A 27,641-nucleotide genomic window follows, 5' to 3' on the forward strand; every position below is an offset into this window, starting at 1 on the left:
GGGTTGGTTCTGTGCGGTGATGAGGGGAGATAAGAGGACGGAAAGAGAAAAAGCAGGGCAGAGAGACGAGGCTCTGATGGATTCAGCCGTCGCCGCAGACGGACGGTTTAACGGACACACCTGCAGCAGCTGTAATGTAACCTGGAGCTGCTTTTGTTCACAAAGTGTCTGATCTGCATTTCAAAGAGCGGTGCTGGTGCTGTTAACAGAGTCCACTTCATCTGCTTTCCAATGGCTGCTGTAGGTCATTAACGTTAACCCCTTTTAAAAAAATACAACCATGAAACACGTCGATGTCACGGCTAACAAAGACGTCCTGAAGAGAAATGTTTGAGTGTGATGAGTTCGTAAAGGAGCTCTTTTCTTCTTGGAGGGTCATTTCAGGGTGGACAGGTCTTTGAATGCACCGCAGAAACATTAACATCGTTAATGACGGTCTTTAATACAACGGGTCACAACCTCTGTTGTCCTGTTTCAGTTCATCATCATCACCTGCAGCTTTTACTGAAATATCTCCCAACGACTATGGGACTTTTTTATCTCATCATTCTGACATTTAAATCATAATTCAAGTAGTTATGACTTTTTACATCATAATTCTGATTTCTAATCCCATAATTTGACTTTGAATGCTGTTTTGTTTTAAACCAAGGCCGAGGTGAACGTCCTCACCGGTGATTTTAACATCTGAACTTTGTTGAGATACACAATATTAAAATAAAGCCTCCTTCCTCTCCTTCATGTGAGTTTCTTCTGATTAAACTCCATTACAACACACACAGGCTGCACTGAAAACGTCTTTTTATTCAGTAACTGTAAAAAGAGTCTGAGCAGCTTGATAACAGACAGTTTGTGTGGATTTAAAACCGACAGTCGGATCAGAACCTGACAGCTGCTGTCTGACCAGCAGGCTTCACCGCCGCCCACCGAGCGTCCTCTCTCCTCACCTCCCTGCCTTCTCCCCTCTGGTTAATTACTGTCCTCCTCTCTGCTCACCTCTCTCCCTCCTCGCTGCAACACTATTACTCTCTCTGCTTCTTCTCCGCTCTCTCCTCTCCTCTCTGTGCTCGGTTCTGTCCGTCTCTCCGGGCCTCCTTAATTGGCGTCGGTGGAGTCGTGTGATCGCTGCTGTTTGTGTCAGCGGCAGACGGGATGAAAAGGACAGTCTCTTCCTGTTGACGACCTGCCCGACTTTGTACCGTCCTGCCACCACACACTAAACACAAAGTACTGCAGCTGTCTGAGCAGGACTACAGAGACAACTCAAAGGTCCAAAAAAACAACCCAAAAACTGTTTTTTGGGTTGCAGAACCAAGCAGAAATGTTCCCAGAAGAGGAGTTTTAAAGTGTTATTCACGTTTCATTACCCAAACAGTGGATGGAGGGAGCAGGAAGGACTGACAGGAGAGACGGAGGAGGAATAAAAGAAATGGAGATCAGCTCGTCTGCGGTCTCTACGTGTTGACAAGACAACCCGACATCTCACCGCACCACCGCCCAGGACTGGAAACTACCTCTGTTAGCTGTCTGAGCTCGGCGACACGCCGCACACAGCGAGGGCGGACAGGCGGCGAGAGGAAGGTGAAGTTTGAGGGGAATAAAGATGGTGGAGAGTGTTTAGAGACGCTGTCTGATTCAGCTGGATGTCACATGATGCTCGTCTGCGAGGAGGAAGCTGTGAACATGTTTACTTCTGCTGTAACGGGGACCGACCCGCTCCTGGAGCCTCTAGTGGCCACCTGAGGAGCTGCAGCTGCTGGTTCTCCTGTGTCATTTGTAATTAACTGCAACAAACCTGAAGTTATTCTGCTCCGATTCCTCGCTATGAAACAGTATAAACACTCTTTCATTTAATAAAGCCGTGTTGTACTTCTGTGGTTATTTAGGTGAAGTCAGGAGGGAATATCACGCCGTTTTTCCACCTCGCTGCCTGTGTGAAAGTTACAGACGCTGCTGGCGAAGGTAGCAACAGAGCTGTGACGCAACGTCTTCGTCACACTTCTGTACAAAAAACAGCGTCCGTCCCCGGCAGAGAGAGCCACGATGTCTCCATGGCCTTCCACTATTGTGTTGTTGTGTTGTCTGTCTCTGGCAACTTTTATAGAAAATAAAATCTACAAACTTAACGAGTAAAGTCGTCGTGGTCAGCCGTCCCGACCGAGGCTTCAGTGAACTTCCACCTGAAAACAGGAGTGAGATCCAGACAGGTCCTCTGTTACTGATGGTGATTATGTGCTGACGTCATTTAGAGCAAAAGACTTCGTCAGGATCTCAACATTGTTTTTTTCCTCTTTAGTTTTTATTTATTGAAATTATTAAGCTACAATCTTGAGTCCAAAATCATCAAATACTGCTCGTTGGTTTCTGTTGGCTTCAGGAGGGACATTAAAGTCAGACAACAGAAAAACATTGATAATTTAATAATGAACTGTTTTGGCACCAACTAAAAGCCGGACGGTGTTTGCTGACAAAATGATGATGGAGTTGGAGGAGGAGAAGGTGGAGGAGCAGGAGAGAAAACAGGTGATGTAGCTGAATATTTCTGAATGACTGAAACACTTTCCTGATGAAAGAGACGCCTTCAGCGGGAACAAGCTGTTACACCGCGCTCGCATTTCACAGTCGCAGTGGAAGCAACACAAACACACATTTATCAGAAGAAACGTATTTGATCATAAACGGCGTTTAACGTGCCAAACAGTCGAGCAGACTCTGGTGAACGAGCCGCTCCGGGGATTCTCCAAAACGTTTCCCTCCTTTGGTTAATTAAAAAAACGCAGAGTGTAATTAGTTAAATTACGACTTTGAAACAAAGCAGAGAAATTGTAAGTGGATTAGGAGGTCGGTACCAAGCTGGGAGGTAAAGAAGACAAAAAGAAAATCTGGCACTGAAAAGGAGCTCTGAGGTTTTTGTATTCAGCCTTCAGCAGATGACGGTTCCCCTCGTCTCCCTCTGAATTACGCTGTTAACAGTGTTGTCAGCTCGGTTAATTGGCTGGAAAGATGCCTGGATATTGATACTGGGAGCCGAGCGAGGAATTAAAAAAGAAAAGATGATTTTAAACAGAAAAACAAAACGATCTCACAATTACTGTGCACGAGTCGAGCGGCCGGAGCTCCGGAGACGTCAGTGTGTTTTTTGGGGATTTAACTGGATCCCAGCTGCGGTCGAGGGTGCCGTCATTTTCTCTTTTCACCCCCACTCACTTCAATTTGACTTCCAGCGCGGAGAGTCGCCCACGCTGACCGATCTCCGACCGAGGGGGAAAAAAGGCACTCAGCTTGTGTTTTTTATCTCAGATAGGGGCTTTTTTTAAAAACACAGAAAGGTGCTCTTGAACTCGTCTCGCTTTTTATTCAAAGTCACTGCGCAGCTTTTGTCCTCTGCTTCAAAAACCAGCTGTACTTAATGCAGCGGTTAGTGAAGAACGCGGCCTGGTGCAGTAAGAAAAATGTTTCTAGAGAAGAGAGTTTTATTTCTGGTGTCCTGTGATCTAAATGCTGCTTCAGAGAAATGTCAAACCAATAAGTCTGTTCGGTTTGTTTGATTTGAAGATCTGACCTCTGAAATAAAAGTCTGAAGGTGCCTGAGAACGTCTCGGTCCTCTCGGTGGACAAAACTGTTAGAGCACAAAAGCAAACTTGACTGAACCGACTAAACATCTGACTCATGACGTCGATGAAGCTTCTACGAGTCCTCGTGTTGGAGAAAGACAATCTGAATGTGTGCGTGTGTCTCGTCTTACCTCGTTGACGAACACCCAGTGACTGTCCTTGGAGGCCAGGTTTGTCTCCACCGCCTGCAGACACACAGACACACACAGGGTTAGTAACTTACTCCAAACCATCAAACACTGATCTGCAGAACACGATGGAGGATTTCATCGTGTCGTCGACTTCAGGTTCAGCTTCCCGCGTGGCCTCGGCCGCGGAGGAGCGGCCGTCAGCCCCCGACCACACAAAGTTCACCTCCCAAATATCAGCTAAGCCTCTGCTGTTTCCATGACGGGCCGTCCTGCCACAGAATGTCGGGCAACAAAAAGCTTTTCAGCGGTGAGCAGCGTGAGCGGTTTGCACTTATCAGCTCGCCCGGTCCTCTGCCGCCGTGTGATAATCCTAATAACATGCAGCTGATAGCACAGAGCGGCGCCGAGAACTGTTCGAGTTCTGTGGGTCACCCTGCACCGGCCTGGAAAGTTTTCCTGTGTTATTCTCCCACAGGGTGAAGACACCGCCTCAAAATAACTGATAACTACAATGATGGGCTGTGTGTATTCTTCAAATTGGTGCTAAAGGACAAGAGGAAACAGAGATGTGTCATCCCTTCTGATTACAAGGTAGAAAACCTACAACAACCAGAATGCATTGCGCTGCAGTGGACTGATGTGCAGGAAATGACTCAGAACAAGTTGCAGTAAATTCATTTTTAGTGTCATCGCTGAAGAGCCGGACATTGTTTTGATTACAGTGGTGTGTGTGTGTGTGTGTGTGTGTGTGTGTGTGTGTGTGTGTGTGTGTGTCCTCACAGTGCTGTTAACATATGGTGTGTATATTTGACCATGTGGGTGTTTTTTTTTTTGCATTCTGGCTCCATAAACTGACATAAACCAACTCCTCATTATCCAACGATACAAACAAATGATAAGAAGATAACAGACAGGAGGGAACAGCTGGTACACACCACACACACACACACACACACACACACACACACACACACACACAATGCATAGTGTGTGCACACATACATCAGTTTAGCATCACGTGTTTGCTCCTCGGGGCTCAGCCGGCCAGATGTTTCCTCACAGGTCCTCGCTGGGCTTCCAGATCACCGAACACTGACACTCGTCTACTCAACACAACTTAGTTACAGCTCGCAGTAAGAAACCTCGAGGGAACGAAGTTTAACTGAACTTCTACTGAGCTGAAAACGAGAACGTACATCAGGCGGTTTAGTTTGAATGGTGTGTGTGTAGTTATATATTGATCCCCCAATTTAATTTCATTAGATTTTAATGTATATGTTTATTTGCTGTTATTTGTTTAAGTATCCATCCATCCATTATCTTCCACTTATCCGCGGTCGGGTTGTGGCGGCTTAGAAGGCTTTGAAGGGTACCCCAGAAACAAGGCTTTCCAGCTGGTCCCGGGGATCCCGAGGCGTTCCCAGTCCAGATGGGATATATAAAGTCCCTCCAGCGAGTTCTGGGTCTGACCCGGGGTCTGACCCGGGGTCTGACCCGGGGTCTCCTCCCTGTTGGTAAGTATGCTGCTTGGAAACATTATGTGGTATGTTCAACAATGATGTCGTCTGTTTGTGAGTGCAGAGGACAAAAGTGAACTCATGTAGCATTTCAACATATCGTAACATTAAGTTGTGCTGCATATGTGACGTAAATTAACTAACGTATGTAACTAACACACTTATTTAACTGAACCACCATCTTCTCCTCAACTAACCAAAGGTCACCTGACGACTGCAGCCGTGACGTCGACGGTCACCTTGCTGCTCAGTCGAAAAGCTTTAACTCTACGTGACACACACACGTCTTGAAAGCGGTGTGCTTTTTATACACCATCCCATAATATCACCCTGTCAGATGATGTTGTCAGTGATCAGGTTAACCTATAGTAAAGGACACAACCCCGCTCTCATAATACACTTCACATCTCCTACAAGGAGATATTACACCTGTCATCATAACCTTTACTGGGCCCAGACGGACTGTAGGTATTACCACACACACACACACACACACACACACACACACACACACACACACACACACACACACACACACACACACACACACACACCTGAACATGAGTCCTCAGACAGCAGGCACACCTCTAACAGTTCATCCTCCATAACTTCACATTACGTGACCGTAATTAATAACTGGTGTTATTTTAATTCACGCTCTGCGTTCATTCTCGCTGACTCCACGTTCCTCTTTGCAAAGCGCAGCCTGTCGTGCAGCTACGTGTCGTTCTGATTCACTTACTGCCACAGAAAACGGTTATAATGAACAAATACACGTCAACACTCGAGTAGAAAACATGATTATCTTGGCCGTAATAACGAGGAGGATGTTTGCAGCAGGAGGCAGAAACAGGACGCACAATAGAAAACATATTGACCTCGTCGTTCTCTGCAGAAGCATCGTGTCTAAAACGTAAAACATTTCTCCATCCACAGCTTTATTCTTTGGTTGTTTGTGTGAATGAATACTCTGAAGAGCTGTGGCATTTTTAAGATACAGACTTTCCAGATGACTCAAACAAGAAAAAATGACGCCTGAAGGTCAAATTCTGAACATTTCTGACAATCAGATCCTGAATGTTGTTTAAATTTCCTCTCACTGATCGACCTCATTGATATTTGTGCTCACTTGATTGTTTTTGTCCACAGACGAAGCAGAACAGTATATTTTTCCATCTATGGAAGTAAAGCCAAGTTAACTTAATGTGAGACTGAATACATGTGAAGTTGTGGGAGCATTTTCATACCAATCAGAGCTGTCAAACAAGGATCTGCTGAAGAGTTTTGAGAGTAAAACATGTAAAACAATATTCATCTTCTGTTTCTCCCCAACATGCTTTGTGCAGAGATTTCATTATATTTCCTTGCTCATAAAACATTTGAGGACTACACACAAAACATGGTTTGCAAATCTTTTTTCTCACCGCTTTTCATCACATCCGACTGCTAAACCGTCAGCAGGAGTCTGAACGATACGGACAAAGACGTGGACCCGCTCTTGAAAATATATTTTCAATATGATCCAGTTTCACCCAAATCAGTGAACAAAATCCTGCCGTCTCTAACTCCATGGCAACGTTGAAGAAAGCGTTTTTTGTTCAGACGTAAGTGATAAAAGACTTAAACATCAGATATGACTTCATTTTGTGGGGAATCATCAACATATTTTCATTTTCAGGACCATCTGCTCATCAGACTCTGACATGTCGGCATGTTTGTGATGAAAGTTCAGAAACTGACCGAGAGGAAATGTCAGGAACTTTGACTGACCCTCAGGATTTGCAGCAAATCAGGCAATTCATTGATTTTTGATGACATCAGTTGTAAAGACACCTCTTCATGGATTAAAGGGACCACTTCGACCTGTTGTCGGCACCACAGAAAAGGTCAGCGGGTCGAGGATATCCACACATGAAGCGGAACGTTTCCTGAAAGCTGATGGACGGTTCAGCTGTGGCACGCGAGCTGCAGTCTGGTTGCTCGCTCCGTCTCTTTGAGTCATCTGACGAGGTCACAACACGACTGCGAATCTTCATGCTGCGGTCGGGCCGCGAGGCGACGGGAGGGAGGATGACGATGATGAAGGCTGACTCGCGTGACTGACAGCTCCGCAAATGTGCGAGAGGCTCAGCGAGAGTGAGAGCAAAGAGCCAGACGACACACAGAGAATCATGCAGACGTCAGGCCCGAGGAGCCGGGATGTGACTGCAGACACAGCGTCCTCGCGACTTTAGACGGTTAGCCTTTTTACTTTTTTCCTCGGATACGTGACGGGTGCACGGGTCAGGCCTCTGATCACTTCAACTGTCGGAGGAATCGAGACAGAAGAGAGACACTTGTCCCTGCAGGAGACATCTTCAGCGTTTTATCAGCTAAAAATACTGTCTGATGAAGCTGCACGCCGTCTTAAAGGCGATGGTTTAACACCTGTTCGTGCCTGCAGGAGTTTGTGACATCACAAACCCTTATTTAAGGCCAATCATGTTCCAGCTTTGACCAAACCTGAGTCGCACTAAGCACTCGTAGACACTGAGAGTCAGTTAAATGCACAGTATGTAATATCTGGAAGTCTCAACCGTTGGTAATTATCCAGCTAGACTGAGGTAGCTGGTGATTTCTGCTGCAGAGCCTCCGGCTCTGGAGGAGAGAGTCGGGTGAAGATCCGGACCGTCTGGAGGAATAAACACCTGGAGTCTCATCAGATTCTGTTCTGATCCGGAGCCGTTTACCGACGGGAGGAGAGCTCAGAGATTGCTTTTAACTTTTGGGATTAAGAAGTGGATTTATCTTCACTCCTGTTTATCAGCTTCACCGTTACTCTGAGTGAACTTGCTGATTTCTTTGAATTTGAAATCTGACAAACAGCATCAACACAGTGAGTTCTGCAGCGAGGAGCCTCGCAGCCTTCTGCAGCATCGCTTTTCAAACGTGTCCTCCTTCAACAAACTTGAACTGACTGTGAAGGTCACACAAAGAGACCGTGAGGTATTATAATGTTGTGTAAGACCTTCAGGGTCCACTCACCCTTCTCCTGCCAGAACAAAGAACTTTTATAAATCACCTCAATCATTTAAATAACCCACAAAAACACGTTCACTCTATTTATTTGCACGGTTTGACACCTGAGACCCCTCACATTAGTCAAGTACATCTCTTTGAGATTACACACTTTACTGTGAGTGCAAGTGGCCCCGCGACGCGAGTTAATTAAAAAAGCTGCTTAGTCGCCAAAGATCATTAGGATTAAAAAAAAAAACTTCTTGGAGTCTCCGACACGCCGTCCTGACAGATGATACGTCAACACTGATTAAACCCTCGTCTCCTCGTGGTAAAACTTGAAAAACAAATGTTGCAGTAACATTGAAACATTAGGTGTTTTGCAGGCAGCATCACTGACAGAAGACACTGCAGACTTAAAGAAAACATTTAAATATCTGTATGTTTCTGTCCTCAGCAGCCGTTTCATCTGTTCGTTATTTCCCCCCGCAGCACATCAACCTTACACGGCGCTGATGAGGTATTGATTGTCTGCGGCAAGACACATGAAAGCTGTGAGACAGAATCAGGGTTACTCTGCTTATATATTGAGTGATGAACTGCTTCAGCGTAAAGACATTGTTATTTATAGCGCCTCTTTTTCCAATCTCGAATCGTTTCCAGTCTTAAATGTGGAAGAACGAGCGGCTGGTTTTACTGCATGAAGTGTAAAAACGGAAAGCTGAATATCGGCGGGAAAATACGAGCTAAATGTTCTGAGAATTGCTCCGTGCGGCACCAAAGAGGAGCGGCACGTGAGGTGAAATGGCTGCACATGTCTTGTATAAAGATGAAGAAGTGTTGTGTGTTTTTCAGAGCGTTCCCGTCTCGTCACTCGGGGGACGTGGGTGGTCCGGTTCAGGGGGATTAGGGAGTTAGCTCACTTATTTGATGCTCTGCTGCCTTCGCCCCCTCTCTCCCCTCTCTCCCCTCTCTTTCTCTCTGTGGGTTTAATAGTCCTGACAACAAGCATTAACAGCAGCAGCGAGCGTGGACGTTACACAAGGGACAGGCTGCTTTTAACACTGTGTTAATGGACCAGACCGGGATCAAACCCGCAAGGATGATGCTCGCCGGGGGCTCCAGCAGGGGCCCAAAAAAACGTTTGTTGTCGCTGGGGTATGAGCGTCTGGTTCTTTGAGTGTCTTTGTAGTTTTCTTTCTTTTTTTTCTGCACTGCAGAGCTGAAAACCAAAACATGAAGCTCACAGGAACAGACAGCTGATCGATTGGAGAACAAAGGATCCAACATTTACTTACTCGCTGATCTTCGGTCCAGCTCTCACCTGTGAGTAATGAATACAGGTGAGCAGAATAACTCCTCCGCGGGGCTTTGACTCAGATTTGTTCAACAGATGCTCGTTTCAGCCGAGGACTTGCTTGTTTGCATCCCATCCCGTGCCATGTCCACAAAAGTCAGCAATTTTCTACAAAAATCTTTAATCTCTTAAATCGTGAGCAAGGTAAGACGTCTCAAACACTTCAGACGTGCTGCAGGCTCACGGCACACACTGCTTCCTGTCGTCTGCCTCGGTCCAACGTGGAGATAAATCCCAGCATACAGCAGCAGAGTTGTTCTGACTCAACTTACAGAAATCTCAAAGAAGAGCTTCAAAAGGAGGCAGGAGCAGGATGAGGAGCGAGTCCTGCTGAAAGAAGTCGATTGAGTTGCTTCAGTATCTGATGGAGATGCCTCCTGGTTACGTCCCTGTGGACATATGAAAGCAGCCCCCCGGGCAGACCCAGAACCAGCTGGAGGGAATATTTTTTTACTGCTTTCACTGCAACCTGGACGCAGATCAGCAGCAGGAGAGGTTGGATGGATGGAGGCAGAATCTGTTACTACAAGATGAACTTTAGATGAGACACTTTCTCTTGAGATGAAGGACAAGAAACGTCTTCAACTTAAGATAAGAGTGTCGACCGCACAGTCTTTTCAAATCATTTTGTGATCTCGGGGTTTTTAATCCGATCCATATGCATTAAAAAGTCACGTAGAGTGGAGTGTCTGAGCTTTACAGGAGCAGCACACGTCTTGTTTGGCCATTCGGGGCCTCCATAGTGACCCGATTTCACCATCGCGTTCTGCAGCGTTGGTTCATCAGGGAAACCTGTCGTTTCTTCTTCTGGGACGACAGTTGAAGCTGAGCTACTTTTGTTGTTCATGTTCATGGATCATATATCTGTCTTTTGCTTCAGTTTCTGATTTAATAACCTTTCTGTTTACTCTCTGAACCTTCTGGACACATCGACATGGTCAGTTTTTAAATACGGGCTGAAGAACACGGAGGTTAATATTGTAATAAGTTGCTGTAACTTGCTTAGGAAAGGTCAGATGGAAATCTAAAAAAATCCAAGTTTATCTTTTTTTAAATAAAAAAACAGACTTCCTGATGTTCTGTCTCAGTTCACAGTAAAAAACAAAGCAAATGTAAAACTGGGATTTTAAATGAGCGACACTGAAACTTCATGTTCTCCTGAATCAAATGATGTCCGACACTGAAAAACCAGATAAATCAGGAGGATCAGCCGCAATAAAAACAGATTTAGAGGAGAACGCTGCAACTCTGTTTTACTGTGAAGCTCCAGAAATGTTTTGTGGAAACTGACTTTCCATCAGCATGGAGGGAGGAGATGATGACTGGATGAAGTGCCACCAGAACCTCAGACAGTGTTTGACATTGTGGGCTGATAACTTCGTCCTGAGCTCTCCTCCTGTAAGTCTTCACTTGAATCTAATGGACACCAACACACGTGAACACAGACAGACACAGAAAAGCACAAAACCTCGGCTCTTTGAGAATCTCCACTCCAAAACGCACAAACACACGAAAGCTTTTCCCAGTTTTGCTTGAACACAGTGGGACGCACACACGGCCACGACTCTGAGCTGCTGGGTGTCACAGTCCTTCAGGGAGCGCTGCTTTTAACAGCAACACGATGACCTCCATCCAGGCCGTCCACACTCCAAGAATGACTGGAGGTCAAGTTGATCCTGTCAGGATGAGTCAAGACACTTTCCAGCGCTCGTCGTCTCAGTCGGAGAATGAAAAGAAACGAGCAGCGTCCTCGTCCTCTCTGTGAGAGCTGAGGCCACGAGAGTCGATTTAAAAGCAGCTCTTCACGAGACAACAGCTCGTGTAGGACAAAAGACGGAGGCTGAGATCGAGGAGCTTTCATGTTTGGGTTAGTGGAGGACAGTGTTCAAGAAGTCAAGATGGCGTGCTGAACTCCTCGAGTCCCCGAGAGACGTCAAGTTTCACTGTTATGTGCCAACGTTTGAGAGCTGCAACCCAACACAGAGGCTGGAGGGCTGGAGGCCCAGTGGAGGTGAAGAGCACCGATCAAACTACTGAGCTGCTGATGTCTGCAGCACAGAGTGGTGGGCTGAGTGGGCGTCTCCGGGGCAGCTGCTGTTCAGGTGCATGAAGCTGCAGCAGAGCAAAAAGGGCAAAAGGTGATGAAGGTGTGATCGGTCCGGAAAAAAACACACTGTTCGATCCTGAATGTTTACATTTCGATGCAGAAATGTGACATTTTATATTTAGTTTGCATTTTCAAGCACTATTAAATCATTAATTTCAAGTTTTTATGATGCTGTTGTCGACAGAATCACCAAACTCAGCACAGTGCATGGACGAGGGGACGAGGGGACGAGGGGACGAGGGGCGCTGAGGAGGCTGCAGCACCCCTTACAAAAAGGATGTGACATGCCGAGTTTACAAGAAGGACCAAGTAATTACGAACTTTCAGAAACAGAAGTTTATAAAGTCTCTCCTGACTCAACAACTCACAAAATGGAGCGATTTTTCAAGGGAGCCTGGTTCTCGCCCTCTTCTTCTCCCCTGCTGTAGTTTTTAATACAACATGAATGTAACGCAGCGTTTACCATGACGTCATGATACAGACCGACCCCCCACCACCCCCAGTTGTGACTTCCTGCGTCTGAGGCGTCCATTTTGAGGACAATATTTAAAGACACATTTTCCGCCAGAGCTGCTTCGTGCTGCCTCATTTGAATCCTCCTACATGCACAGAGCCAGACAGACGGCGCTTCAGGATCAGGAAAGGACCGAACTGGTGATTGTGCTTAACTGGCTGACTTGACTGTGACAGCAGTGTGGTGGGAAACGCTGGCAAGAGCTGCACCATTGTGTTCAAAATAATTTGATTTAAAGTCTGATTAAAACTGTAACTGCTGCTAAAAAAGCACAAACTGCACTCTTGTACACATATTGTTTGTTCTTAAGTACTTTATTACACTTGTTCGTGCTCTATATTGACATTTCTACAACACACGTCATATCACAAACCCATTATGTATGTTAGCTGACAGTTTCCCGTCGTGTTTCGAGTCCAGATCTATGTTAGACTGCACAAACCTCCCTCTTTACTTTGAGTTTGAAACTCATGCCGTAGATTTAAAGTAAAAACTCCTTTGCTCCCTCTGCAATAACTCTGCCTGATCTGTACGTCATAAAGTATTTCAGAGATTGTTTTGTTCCAGGAAACATTTTTGCAATTGTTTTTTGTATTTGTGTGTTTTGCATCTTGTGCCGACTGCAAATCAAGTTTCCCATCTGGGATAATAAAATGACTGAACTGAATCTGTGGCGACAAAACAGATATTTCAACCCAAAACATGATGTTTTCTAACCCGACCAAGTTGTTTATGAGCTTAAATCCAGCCAGCTGCATTCACAGAAATGTGCTTTTATTCTGATGACTGTGTTGCTACTTCACATGATAGAAGATCAATATTCTGTCCGTCTAATCAACAGTTTACTGATCAATATCTGGATAAGAATCATCCTGGAAAAGGTCACAAACAACAGAAACCTTTCACAGATCCATCGTCACAAATGTCAGAGTTTAACGGAGACGTTTCTCTTTACAGGAAAAATATCCACCATTCGTTGCTCAAACGAGAGTGAGAGTACAGCTGGATGTGTGTGTGTGTGTGTGTGTGTGTGTGTGTGTGTGTGTGTGTGTGTGTGTGGGCACTGAGTGTAAAGACAGACAGGATGTCCTCCTCTCGGGAACATAAAGCTCCTCCAGGACATTTTTCTTTGGCTTCATTTTGATCTTTGTGTTCATCAAACCGCAGTCGACTGCAGGAAAGAAAGAAAACGAGGGAAACGCGTCGTAGAAGAAGAAGAAGAAGAAGAAGAAGAAGAAGAAGAAGAAGAAGAAGAAGAAGAAGACAACTTCTGTGGTCACAAACAGATGCTTTCTGTTTTTACATCTTTTGTTACTTTGTGACTTATTATCACTGATTTGTTCCATGTTATTGTTCTTATTTCTCACCACAGCTATGAAAGCTTTAACGCTCTGAATCACCTTCCATATATTCGTCTTGTGCGACAGACGAATAAGATTTTCTGACCAGAATGAAACTAACAATGTTGCTGTGACGGGTGTGACAGAGGACACACGACTTCTTCAGACATACAGTAAAACTTGTTTGCTGGAACAAACAAAGATACAAACATTTCTAATGCACGTTATATTTAGCTGGATGCTAATTAGCCTTGGTGTCACCTTGAGAACATGTCAATCAGAGCTTTGTGAGGTCGGTTACTCTTCAGAGGAAAACCGACAGAAGTGCTGAGTACATGTGACATTATTTGTATTTGTAGAGAAGAGTTTAAAGTGTAACATCATTTAATACGAGTGTATTAAAAGAATATAAACGGTGTCTCTGGCAGAGCATAATCAGCTGAGTCTGCTGCTGAATGGAGCTTTATCGTGACTTTCAGCTCGTTGTTTGTGTGTTTGGAAACAGCTTCTCTGCTCTGGTTCACCCTCAGCGCCCTCGTAGCTTCGTCTTCAGAGAAAAAGCTGTTAAAAAGCCGCTGTGCTGTACCTGCTCAGCAGCAAACAGCAGACAAACACAGCTAGAGACGAGCTGGTGAACATAGTGGAGTGTTTAGAGACTAACGGAGGTTAAAACTCAACGTTTCTTATGTTGAATTTTCTATTTCTCTCTTGTAACAATGACCTGTTTAGGTTCAGGCACAAATCCACTCGGTCGGGGTTTAGAAACATGATGATTTGGCTTAAAATACCTGTTTTGGTCGCCATGATCACGGATGGAGACGGTCTGACTACCCGTGAACAAATAGTCTGTTTTGTCGCCACAGAAACAGATGGAAATGATGGAAAGAGTTATAAAACACCAGTCAGCCTTCATTTTCTCATCAGATCACGTGCCCGGTGGCATGTTGAGAGATTGTCATTTAACTAACAACATTTACTTCATGACGACACGTGAAAGCGACGAACCTAAAGTCAAACCCTGGACTCTGCTGCCTCTGTCTTCCTGCTGAACTCCAGTGAGCGTCTGGACCTGGAACTGAACTCTGCACCAGTTTCTAATCTGATGCAACAGAACCGTTTTATTTCTCTCAGCTCTGCACCTTCGCCGGTTTGATTTCGTTCTGCCTTCAGTGTTTGGACGGCCCCTTGCAAACCCTCGCTCTGTTAACCACTGGCTGTGTAGGCATGGAAACTGGCGTTCACCAGCTCCTCAGAAGCTGTTTGAGCCTCCCTCCTCCTCTGCTCTGCTGGAACCGAGCCGAGTACAAGAGTTGTTCTGACGCCTCACACGGCCTTCGCCTCCGTCTGAGGCTCTGCTGAAAAACACTGAGGAGGGAAAAACATCATCCTAAAAGTTCAGCAGCAGCCGGAGAGAGGAGCGGAGGACGTGTTCGGATGTGAGATAAAAGATTAGATCGATTAAAAGATCTTATTGGATGAACAGCTTGTTATCCGGAGCAGAGTCTGTGTGCAGGGTGTCAGGCACGGTGTGAAAACATGTCGACGCGACAGGTGAACAGACTTAAACTAACAGACATCAACACAGTTATAGATTGTGTTACAAGTTGTCAAGTTTAAATGCACAAATGAGGCATTACAAATTCACTGATTTGCATAAAACTCCAGAACAGAAATCTGAACATCGGATAAAGCCGGGTTCAAAATTCTGTTTCATTTTGTTGACACGTGAGAGGTTTGTTGTCAGGCGTGACCCGGGTCTGTGAACGCCCCGAGATCCCGAAGTGATTTACAAAGATGGTTTTTAAACCCTCGATGCGTAGTCGAGCTGGTGAACCGTAACACAGTCAGCTCAGCGGCTACAGTGAAGATTTCAGCTTAAAATAACGTCTGTTCAGATCAGTTTGTGATCTCGGGGCTTCTGGAGACTTGGATGACAGCTGACGAGCTGTACGGAGACATTTGGTGTTTTTTTTGGTTGTTTTTTACATTTTAATGCAGAGCACTTCAGTGTAAAATAATCAGCCAATAAAACAAAGTATAAAAGTGTAGTCGTTTGTGTTGTGTTTGCTCTGAATCCATTTCAACTTGTGTCTCTCTGAAAATCTGAAAAATAAAAATAAACAGATAAGTCAGATGGAGTGAGGTCGAACTTTCCAGCTTGTAAAAGGTGAAAAACAAGAAGTGTAAGTTGACCTCTTTTATCTCCAGCCTGCTTGTTTTTCACTTTTTTTTCCAGACAGTTTTACATTAATGACACACGGACACACGGCGCCTGTAGCCGCTGCTTTGATCTCAGGAGGCTTCAGAGAATCTGAGGTGAGAGTGAATGAATCATGTGAGCGACCTGCAGCTCAAAGAGCTCAATGTGGGAGATGATCCTGCAAACAGCCGAGTCTGAAGAAGTCCTGCATGCCGTCATCAATCTGCTGCTGTGATTACAGCGTCTCAGCGACTGAAACATATTCATGATGTGTTCAGTTGTCAGCCATGATTACTGCAAAGTATTTTCACACATTTACTGGGAGGATCAGCTGTTTGTGCTCATTAGAATGAATGTTGATGGACGAGACTGCAGCCTTCTGCCACTGTAGCCGCTGAAAATAACATTTAAATAAACTCTTATTAAACGAATAATTAAGGATTTACTAACTGTAACAACGTATTGTCCTCTCTTTAGATCTGTTAGCTGCAAAACGTAAACCAACTGTTAATAAGTGTGCAGCAAAGTACGTATTAATCTTAATAAAATAACAAAAAAGTTGTAATGTAATATGTGTAATGTAACATGTTTATCATGTTATTACTGACACTTAAATAGTCTTACTGATGTTTATAAGCATCTTAAAAGGACTTATAAGGGTCTCATTACCTATTAACTAACACTTATCACCAGGACAAAACATATATGTATAATTTACTTTTGATACTTAAGTTCATTTAATATCAGAAACTTTATGACTTTCACTGGAGGACTATTTAAACGCGATATTTTTTTACTTTTATCTAAGTATAGGCTGATTTATGTCGACCTACACAAGTGGTCTACGCCGCACTGAGCATTTGCACTAGTCATGTCTGCTGGCGTCTCTGCGTTGCTGGTGAACGGAGAGCTAGCCTACTTTCCCCTTTAAACACACCGACCTCTTCGGCTAGAGGATGAGTATAACCAAAGAAGAGCAGCAGCCGACCGAGGAGCGAGTGAAACAGTTGAAGAGGGTGGTGTGTTTACTGGGGAAACTACAGATCACAGTGCCCGGGCTCAGCACGGCCACGAAGCACCGGAGAAGCTGGAAAAAAGCGATTCTACCAAGCGAACCAACCGCAGTCACTGCTGTCCGCGTCGCTGCAATGTGTAGTTAGGGCAGGCACGTAATCAGAGGCTACGATATAGACGGGTAGATTCAGCGCAGAAGCATTAATCAAGCTGACTTACGTTTTCCACTGGGACCTGACCAGTAAAGGCGGGAACCTCTGCAGCAGTAAAATGTCTTCATAGTTCATATTCCATAAAATAATTCAAACCATTATCAGTCGGTCTGTTGAACTTTTAGCCTTGAAAATACTCTATACTGATCAAATAAAATAATTCCACCCACACCGTCTTCACCCTCTGACTTTAACACTCACGTTGCTCTAAAAAATGTTTGTATCAGCATCATGTGTGAAGCTGCTCCGAGATCTGATCACCAACTTGTTTGTCTGAAACTTCTTCCCACACAAACTTTGTTCTCTAATGTCTCGTCTTTGTGGCACTTCTGGGGCGTAAATAAGAGGAAGATGGCCGCCGTACAGTTCTTCACAACCGCAGACTGCAGTGACCTTTCAGAGAAAGGGCTTCATTAGAGGAGAGGACGGCGACAGGGGGCTGGCAGCGGTGCGGCTGAGTGGTGATCATACCAAAACCCTCGCACTATATTTGGGCCGCAGGTATCCAGAGTACGGCTGATAGAGGCGACGTGCACACAGGCATGTAATGACTCGGACACACACACACACACACACACACACACACACACACACACACACACACACACACTTCTGTATGTGTACAGACGCCTCCTCTCATTACTCCCTCACACACTCTCACGTGTTGAAGCCGTTATCTTCTCATCCTTTGCCTTTTTGTATCGCGCAGGTGAGGTGAAGTGTCAGGTGATGATGTTCCAGGTGAGAAATGTCCGACTCATCATCGTGGAAAAGGTCGTCTCTTGAAGCGGCTCGATATTTTTTACGTTTAACGTTAAGAGCTCCGCCGATCTGACACTTCGGAGCGAGTTTCCAGGCGTGGAGGAGGATTACTGCAGAAAACAGAGAAACCGCCTCAGGTGATGTCACTTGAGTCAGAACGAAGACGACAAGTTTGAAACTGAAACGAATCTGTGAGCTGAGCTCGGCGCCACATTAGCTGCTACTCGCAAAAAAAGCAGAATCACATACACAACTGACAAGGGTTGAGTTGCATTGTGGGGAATAGACTTTTCATTCACAGGAGTTTGAGGCTCAATGCTTCAGTTCAGACTTTAAACTTTCTTCCTTTGTTGAATGTGACTGAAACATCCATGTTTTACTGGTCATACGTGATGCACATGACATCCTGCCCACATGAAGCGGCGTGTAAAGGAAAACTGTCACATTTCTGAACGGGCTGTTATTTTTTCTACATACGTGGTAATGACAGTCTTCAGCGGTCAATGTTCTCCCCGTTTGGACCCGTCTGTCCCTCTGTCCCTCCCTCTCATGTCTCCTCATCACTCTTACTCTCTGACGGGACGAGCTGGGCCTCCCTCTCTCTCTCTCTCTCTCTCTCTCTCTCTCTCTCTCTCTCTCTCTCTCTCTCTCTCTCTCCTTCATCCTCTTCTTCACTGTCTGCGACCGTCACTCATCCCTCCATCCTATTATACCTGCTCACAAAGAGGGAGCGGGGCGAGCGTCAGAGGACGGAGATAGAGATTGAAGAGGGACTGAAGTGTCCCATTTTAAAGAGCAGGTGAAGGTGTCCTGCTGCATGATAATAAGGTCTGGAGAGGGCGGCGGCAGTTCATCACATCGTCTGAGGAAGAGGTTGTATGTGAGGGAGAGAGGCTGACACGAAACCATTTGGTCTGAGGCGGGTTTAAATGACTAAAATACTGTTGATACAAAAGATCTTTATTTGTTTTAATTATGAACGATTGCATTTTAGTAAACGAGCTGCAGATTCACCTGGAAACACGTCCTGAAACAACCTCTCTTTAACTTGTAGAGTTACAATCGTTCTCCTGTGAATCTACTCTGAATTAAATCTGTATTTTTTCCTTTTTTCTGAACAGTCCTCCACTGCTGGTGACTCAGACTTCAATTCTAACCCTATAATCAGATAAACACTGATATTATACCACCGTAAAAGCACTTATTATGTCTAATAACAATGCTTTGAACATTTAAATCCTGATTTTAATCTCGCCTCAGGCACCAAAATGGCTGGAAACCCGACTTTGAGCATGTTAGCACGACAATTAACATCACTACTGTTAGATTAAGTTCAGCACGGACGCCTTAATATGTTCATTATTATATATTCTGACATCTGTTAATGTACAGTATGTATGTTAATCCACTAACATCGCATTAGGCAGCTCGTTTCCCATTTGCTCTCTAATTATCCTGATTTCTGGGAAAATATACGAACCTCATCGCAGGAAGTAGAATTATTAGACGTCTTTGTGCACGTATGAGTGTGTCAGAGCATAACGTGTGTTCAGTCTATGAGCAGAGACTAAAATAAACCGAACGCAGCAGATTCGCCGTCTTCCAGAACAAGAAGGAAAGGAAACAGTGGGACGGTTTAGTTTAAGACCTGAAACATCCTGGTGATCCATTTGTTGGTTTCGTTTACCAGCCTGTGTGTGTTTCTGGGAATAACAGAGCAAATATGGAATAAATGGCACACAGCCAGACACTTCCTGCAGCTCCAGCCGGGTCTGATGGCAGAAAATGTTTCAGTAACTGGCACCAACTGGCACCAACTGGCACTGTGGCATCACTCCCCGCTCGGTGTCTCTGCTGGAAGAACTGTCCTACAGCGCCGCTCCACTTTCATGTAAACGGCACAGGGAGGGATCGTGCAAGGCATTCTGGGACATGTAGGAAGTCAGAGAGGTGTTCTTCAAAATGTTTCAACAAAACAGTCTGTTCGGAAGATATGTATGAATAAGTCCAAACCTGACCCAGTGAGTGGATTATAGCTCCCACATACAGTCAGGTGTTGATTTCATATGATATGACCTGAACAGATGGGATGTGCACGCAGCTGCCTCTATAAGCTTTAAAAGCTATTCCCACGACAGAAAACACAGGGAAGAGGGAAGAAAAGTAAAATGTACTTGTTGCTGACTTAAAGTTGAGACTTGAAGTCGCTCCCCTTGAATCCAAAATATTCAACACGCCGCAGACCAACTCCTCTGAGTCCAATCACAACCTTAAGGCCACTTTGGCATTCATCAGGCTCGATTTATTCATGGGAGCGAGGCGGCGGCGGCGGCGTGGTGCGAGACAGATAGAAGCAGCGGCAGTGAGGGTCATTACCAAACATCTCAGACAGACATCGCAGGGATCGCTGTAGTTATTGATCTGTCTCCAGAAGCCTCGGTGAAGCCCCGGTCTCACCATCGAAACTTGGCTTCAATTGGCCGGCGGGCGTCCGAGGTCCAGCTGTCATCTCGTTTGCATACAGAGTGAGGGAGTGTGGTGCATAATGACCACGAGAGGAGGGGTCGCCACGGCGCGGCAAATACATACAGACGGCGTTCGACCTCAATTATAATATGCAGATGTGACGACGCTGGGAGAGACAGAGGCAGAGGAGGATGAGGAGGGAACCAGGTGGGTGGAAACTATGTGCCGGATCAGAAAAATATCTTTTTTTGATCTTCTAAAAAAAAATACTTGTTCAAAGATGGAAGGGAGGTAGACAGACTGAGAGGGAGACGTGGAGCAAAATGAAAGAGACAGTGAAAATAAATAAGTGCAGCTGTAAAGTTTCGCCTGAGTGAAAAGAGACGGCAGAGTTCAGATCTTTTACTTTAGGAAAAGAGGCGACATCACAACGTAGAAACACTCAAATCCTGTGAAGAGATCCAAACCAGCCCAGAATCACAGCCCGACACGTCTTCTTCATCCACAACACAGCACCGAGCCACACTGTGGTTCCTTCATCAGCACCGACAGACACTGTCGACTATCTGGACTCAATCCCACACAGCGTCCTGCTGCCACGAACACTCACTACAGCCCCAAATGTGGATTCATCCGCTGCTTAAAATAGTCCCCAACTCGTGCAGCATTTCCTCCCGTTTGTTTGATAAAAACTACAGGAATTATGCTAATTTACATTTGTATCAACCAACCCTGCCTTCGCTGTTTGCAGAGTACTCATGGATGTAAACTATCACTGGATTACTGTCATCATCTCCTCCCTCCATGCTGATGAAAGTCAGGTGAAGCTGGAGTTTTCTCTCGACTTTCCATCAGTATAGGGGGAGGAGAGGATGACTGGATTTGAATTTTTGGGTGGCTGTATCCTTTAAAATACCACGTGACGATTAACCGAAATATTTTAACTTTTAGTCACCAAAAGTGAAGAACAAGGACACGATCTTTTTGTCTTTTACTGCCTTTTTTGTAGGAAAATATCAACCGTTGTTATTCATCATAACAACTGTCAGTTAGACTTTATCTGCTGTATGACACTGAGAAAACTGTGGTTCTGACATGTCCGGCTAGGACGTGTCAAATAAACGTAAGAAACAAAATAAATGTAGACAGAAGAATAGTCTATGATGTGTGTTAGTTATTAGACATCAGAGCCATTTTGAGAGACGGTGCAGGATGTGAAAGTGCAGAGGAGGGAGGAGAAAGTGGAAACATGGAGGTCCGTATGTTCAGATAACATGAACACGACCACATGTGACACTGAACATGTGAGAGGCCTCCAGAGCGAACAGAGCACAGGGTGACCGCGCTGGACGGCCTTCAAAGAGCACAGATGGGTTTTTAAAACATGTTTACATGTTCTCCACCACTGGACCTTGTACACCTACACTGAAGAGCCATTTGCTCCCAAGGCCTCCTGGGAAAAATGTCCATGGTAGACACACAGCGCTCAGCACAGTGCCCTTCATAGTGTTAAAAATACAGTATGAATGTGTGAATGTGTGTGTGTGTGCGCGCTACTGGTCACTGCCATATTCAAGAGGACTGATGGTTGGACACGAGTGGGACTATTTCTGTTATATCAAGACATTTTTGTGGAGTGAGAATCGCTCTGAGACAGTAAAGTGAGCACATTTATCATTTAGTGCAGACATATCTTTAATAATGGACATATCTGAAACATGACGAGGAGACTTTTGTTTTGTTGGTATGTTTTGAGAGAGTAAAGACATTTTGAACAAACTGCAAACGTGAAACATTTTCGTGAAGTGTGGAGACAAATCTGGAAAGTGAGGACTGTTTTAAAAAGTGAGGATGATTTAGACGTATTAGAAATCAGGAACAGCTTTTTTTAAGTGAGGACATGTGAGAACAGTTATGTAAAGAAGACATTTTGGGAAGCATGTGGACTTCAGACAGTCATTTTGTTAAATGAACATGACTGAGGACATTTAAGTCCAAGACGTTTTGAAAAATGTGGACAATATCAGAAGAGGTCGTTATTTGACAAGAGAAAGGGGAATTTTGGAGAGTGGAGACGTATCTGGAGAGTGAGGACATTAATCAAAGCGAGGACATTTTAGAAAGGAAAGACAATTATGTGAAGTGAAGACATATCTGAACGTAGGACACTTTTGTGAATTGAGGATATTCATCAAAAGTCAGCACAATTAAGGAAAGGAGGCGATCTGGAGGGGGAGGACATTTATCAAATGGGAGGACATTTTGGGAAAGTGAAGACATGTTGGAAAAGCATGTATGATTCAGAAAGTGGAGACAGTTTTGTCTTTTAAGTGTGAACATTATTGGAAAGTGAGCTCATATTTGAGAGGTGTAGAGAGGACATTTTATCACAAGGGACGGGAAATTTTGGATAGCAGAGACATGAATGAGAGTGAGGACATGAATGAGAGTGAGGATGATTTAGAAAGTGGAGACAAATATGAAAAGTGAGGACATTTTGGAAATGAGAGCAATTTTTTGAAGTGAGCGTAGTTATCAAAGGTCAGCACAGTTACGAAAGAGGATATTTTGGGAAAGTGAGAACATTTCTGTCCTGGCCTCTTCTACACGGAGCTGTTATTATTCAAGGTTTAGACTTTTTCAAGCTGGAGACATTTCCGTCTGTCTTTGTGGCGTCAGAACCAGGTGTTTTTTAGGGAGAGCTGCAGACATTTTCAGCAGTTTTTGTGGCGACCTAACCCGGCCATTTTTCTCAGGAAGTCGGTCCATCTCTATCTGTGATCGTGGCGACCAAGACAGGTATTTTTTAAGCCAAACCATGATGTTTCCGAACACTAACCAAGTGGTTTCTGTGCCTAAACCTAACCAGACCTCGAGTACAGCATTGTGACATGAAAAGAAACAGACAACTCAACCTAAACAAACGTAAAGCTGCAACACAAAGCAACGTTCAGCTTTGAGTTAACAGTGGTTTGACCGGGTTGTTAGAAAATATTAACGATACAAGATAAAACTGCCAAAAAAGGAAAGGGAGGGCCTCAAAAGATAATCGCCAACTTCAGAAAAATAGTAATTACAATGAATTGTTTCCAGTACAACCGGTAAAGTGTGAATGAAGATGAAACAGCAGTGTCCTCTAACTTGGACAAAAGTATGGATGCGTCAGACGACTGAACAAGCCCTCTCTCTCCCTGCTACTGGGGGATGGAGACCCCAGTAGCAGGTTGTTCAGTCGATGGCAGCTCAGAAAGGAGGGGATGCATTTTGGTCATTTTGCTGACAGACTGCACAGCTGTCTGTGTGTTTGTGCCCTGCATATTTATGCTGTGACCTGTTTGCATTTCCAGACGCCTGAGGCGCAGATTGAATGCGTGACACGCACACACTCTGTCTGTCTCTGCGTCTCTCTCGCCCTGTGATACGCATACAAACACACACCTGTTGAATTAAATAGGACATTAAATTGCATGCCGCTGCCACCATCAGGCACCGGCGACACAAAGACATCAAAAGGATGCACGGAGACTACCTGAAGATAAGATAAGCTCACGCAATTATGTCCGAGCCTCCCGTCTCTTTGTCTCTCGGCTCGTTGTGTTCGACGTCTCGGAGATCTCGTGTGAAATATGACGGTTCACTCCGACTGTGAACATGAGATATATCTATATTCACAATCCTCCAGCGAGCCTCCAGTCTGTGCTGGACGTGGTTGCTAGGAGATCTGTGATGAGACTGCGAGGACTTCATGTACATTTTGAATGCCTTTATTCTTCTCCTCCTTTTCCTAGCTTTAATCCTGAGGTATGTCTCTCTGATGGCCGTCTGTTATCATCAGGAAAAAATGTGTGAATGAGTGTGTGTGTGTGTGTGTGTGTGTGTGTGCCTCCATTATGATTATGGGGCCTGGATGGCTGATTAGCTCACAGACACAATATGGCCAGAGACAGAATGGGCCATTGATTCCCCCAGCAGAGCCAAAATGGCTGCTCTGGTACAACTTGACACAATCTGAGTGGCTGTGTTCCCCTGTGTATGAGTGTGTGTGTGTATGAGTGTGTGTGTGTGTGTATGAGTGTGTGTGTGTGTCAGTGTGTGTGACATGAAAGAGAGATGGAGGATAAAGATGGATGAAGACAACAGAGGATGAATCTGTGTGTGTTGTGTGTGTTTACTCATGAATATCGAGCTACATTAAAGTCAAAAACACGCTCAGAATGTGTGAAGACGCTCTGCAGCTTCTATGATTATGATAATTTGCTTCAAAGCAAACATTTTTACACTGTTAACGAACGATAAAGTGCTTTATAAACCTTTACAAATAACCATTACTGAAGTTGAATTAAGTATAAACGTTCCATCTTTGGTTGATTGTTATTATAAAGTGTTAACACATTAGTTAATAGGTTATCAGGTCCTTATAAGTCCAGGTAAGATGCTTAACATTAATGAACAATGTGTTAATAAAAGCATAACAAACACTTTAATTGTTTTTTTAAATATGTTTTACAATATATAATTATAATACCTGAATATACTTACCTCATTAATTGTAAATAATTTTGGACCTCTTTTTCGAAGGCCTGTTAAAGGCTGTTTGATCCAGGTTTCAGCTTAAACATCGTATTAAAATGTCATTTTTTTAAATTAATATTTCATCCATCTTGAACACGTACTGCTAATTCCAGATGCAGAGAAGCATAACTACCTGTTAAAAATAGATATTTGTCTTAATGTGCGAAGACTTCTAGATTTCTGCTGTTATGGTCGCGTTATTACGGATCCCGCCAGAGAAGAAAAGCGGTGAAGTTCAACCAAAAGGCGACTTCTTCTTGATGACAAAACCGAGTGAATCTGACTTGATTTTCACGGCCAACGAGAGGGAGGGAGGCGGACCACACCACAAAAGAGACACGAATCAGCTAGCTAGTGTGCTATTTCCTGACTGTATGCTCAGTGGCAGTCTGGAGCTCATGGGTTGTGTCTGTTTTCTTGAGTTGAGCTGATACAGTGGATTGTGAGCTGTAGTTTCCCCAGTAAACACATCGACCTCTTCAACTGTTGCAGGTGCAGGGTCCCTGGTCTTACCAGTGGACTAGGTGCAGGGCAGCCTGCCAGGGGGAGCGGTTGAAAACTCCCACTGGAGGCTGAAGAGGTTGGTGTGTTTACTGGGGAAACTACAGCTCATAAACCGCCTCATCAGAACCACAAGAACAAAACAGACACAACCAGAGCTACACTATGAGTTACTAAGTGTAGAGAACGCAACCAATGTAGGCAACCAATCAGAGACGGAGTAGGGCGGGTCTAAATGTGTTTATTGAGCTATTATTAATGCTTATAGCACTTTTAATGTTCGCAGGATAGTCGGGTTAGCAGTCGAAGCAGCACACAGTACAGGCAGGGAATTGCCTAAAGAGTATTAACTAACACTTATTACAAGGATACATAATCAGGATTTGTGTTGTTGGTGGTCAAATAATCTAATCTGTGGATGATGTCGGTTGCCGTGTCAAAGCAGAATCTTAAACTGAGCAGCGGGTTGAGTTGCAGCCAGCCAGAGCTCATCAGGATGCAGACCGTGATGAAGGATCGTGTCAACTCAGCCAAAACAGGCAACAAAAAGGCCACTGGGAGACTAAAAGCCTCTTTCCATTCTCTTCAGCACTTTCAATAGTTCATACAGAGAGAAAAGAAATGATGTCCACTGCTGCAGCACAAGCGGGGAGAAGACAATTAACCAGCTAATCAGTTGCTTCGCCTCAGACTGCTCCTTTAGGTCAAATTAAAGTCATGGATATTAATCTTAATGTGGACAAAACATGAAATGGGCAACAGACTAATGAGAAAGACAACTGCAGGACATAAGAAATAGACCCAGACAGAGGGATGGATGAATAAATAACAGGCTTACAAGGAGGACATGAATAACAAGGTTTAAAGGATTACTCTTTGGTTCCAGTGTGTTATAAATGCTTCATAAGCTGCTAATGAAACTTCTTCAGGCAGCAGGTTTCTTTCAACCAGAGGGGACGACGCTGTACGAACAGAAGAAGACGACACCAGCAGAAACATGGAGGTAGAGCAACAGCAGCGCAGGGTTTTATAGACAGCTGGAAAACAAACAAACCTCAAACTTGACAACATTTTCCACCTAAAGGACTGAAAGCAGTACGAGCACATTTCAGTTCAAGGTCAGAAACAGTAATAAAGTTTGTCAGCGGGTAGAAACGCTGACAGTTTGACTGGTGACCAGAACAACATCAGCACGGTGTCAGAAAACACGACCTCCTTCAACGAGGCCACAGCGATGACACAAAAAAAACTCAAAAAGAAACTCAGAAATTCTCTAAAACCTTTCAGAGCTGTAAAACCAGGGCTCATAGGCCCAATCCCATTTCCAATTTTTACCCGTCAACTGCCCCCTTACCCCTCAGGCCAGAGTTACAATGGGTAGTGTGCGACAACCCTTCAACACACTCATACATCATCAGCCGTCGTCGATGGCGTTTACGGAAACAGACGCGATCGGACTTTTCCAATATGGCGTCTCTTCGTGCTATCAATCAAGTCATCAAATAACAAAGAGCACTGCTTCACTACCTGGACACTAGCGGTGGTTTTATAGGCTAACATTAGCGTCCCGTTTGGGCCATCGAAGGGGGAAGGCAACATTGAAAAACGTCAAAATGCTGGACTGTTGTGCAAAAATCAGCAATATCAATGTAACATTAGCTAGTTAGCTAGTTAGCAACCAAGACATCAGTAAAACTAGAAGTGTGTTATAAAGAAAAGCACCATAATACTTCAGTTTTATGGCTCATGTAGCTCCGAACACTTCATCCTGCTCCTCTCTGAGTAAACACATCATCATCTGAAAGCACCAGAGTTATTATAGTTTGTATTTTTTATTCTCTTTTGAATTCAGTTAGTTTCTGGCGGCTCCTGTCAACAAAACACGACCCGACTACAGAGCAGCTTCTTTCCTCAGGCTGTGAGACTTAACAAAGAGCTGGACTTATTCAACCAGGCGTCAAGAGTAACTTTAAAAATTCAGAAATCTGACAAATCTTCTTGCTGATGGTCTTGACCTTCACTTCTCTGAACACAAGGTGATGAATAATAACGTTGAATTAGCAAACCAACAACAGTAACAGCTGTTCGAGTGACGGCTGCTGGGCGTCATGACAGACTTCGACTGCACGTTTCCTGACGTATCAATCGAGCCATCAACCGAAAGCAAAACAGACGAACAGTCGAAGTGAGAGCGTCGAGCTGAAAGCCTTCAGCCCTGAACGAGGACGCGGAGGAAACGTGATTAAAGCCCGTATTTCCGATCACTTACTTCTCCATTAGGGAGATTAATGAGGGCCGTGCGGGCCGCGGACGCCGGCGCCGCTGTGAAAAATGAC

General features: G+C 44.6%; 1 protein-coding gene across 3 annotated transcripts in view; it reads right to left on the reverse strand.

Moving 5' to 3' along the window:
- grid1b (glutamate receptor, ionotropic, delta 1b) overlaps nt 1–27,641 on the reverse strand; it is a 463,781-nt gene that overhangs the window by 64,002 nt on the left and 372,138 nt on the right. For all 3 annotated transcript variants that reach the window (XM_084342508.1, XM_084342507.1, XM_084342509.1), the window contains exon 5: nt 3,747–3,800. In XM_084342508.1, coding sequence (XP_084198634.1) covers nt 3,747–3,800 — 54 coding nt within the window. The remainder of the gene's footprint in view (nt 1–3,746; nt 3,801–27,641) is intronic.

Source organism: Pagrus pagrus (assembly GCF_965226575.1).
Source record: "Pagrus pagrus genome assembly, chromosome: 21".
In the NCBI taxonomy this organism is placed as follows: Eukaryota; Metazoa; Chordata; class Actinopteri; order Spariformes; family Sparidae; genus Pagrus; species Pagrus pagrus.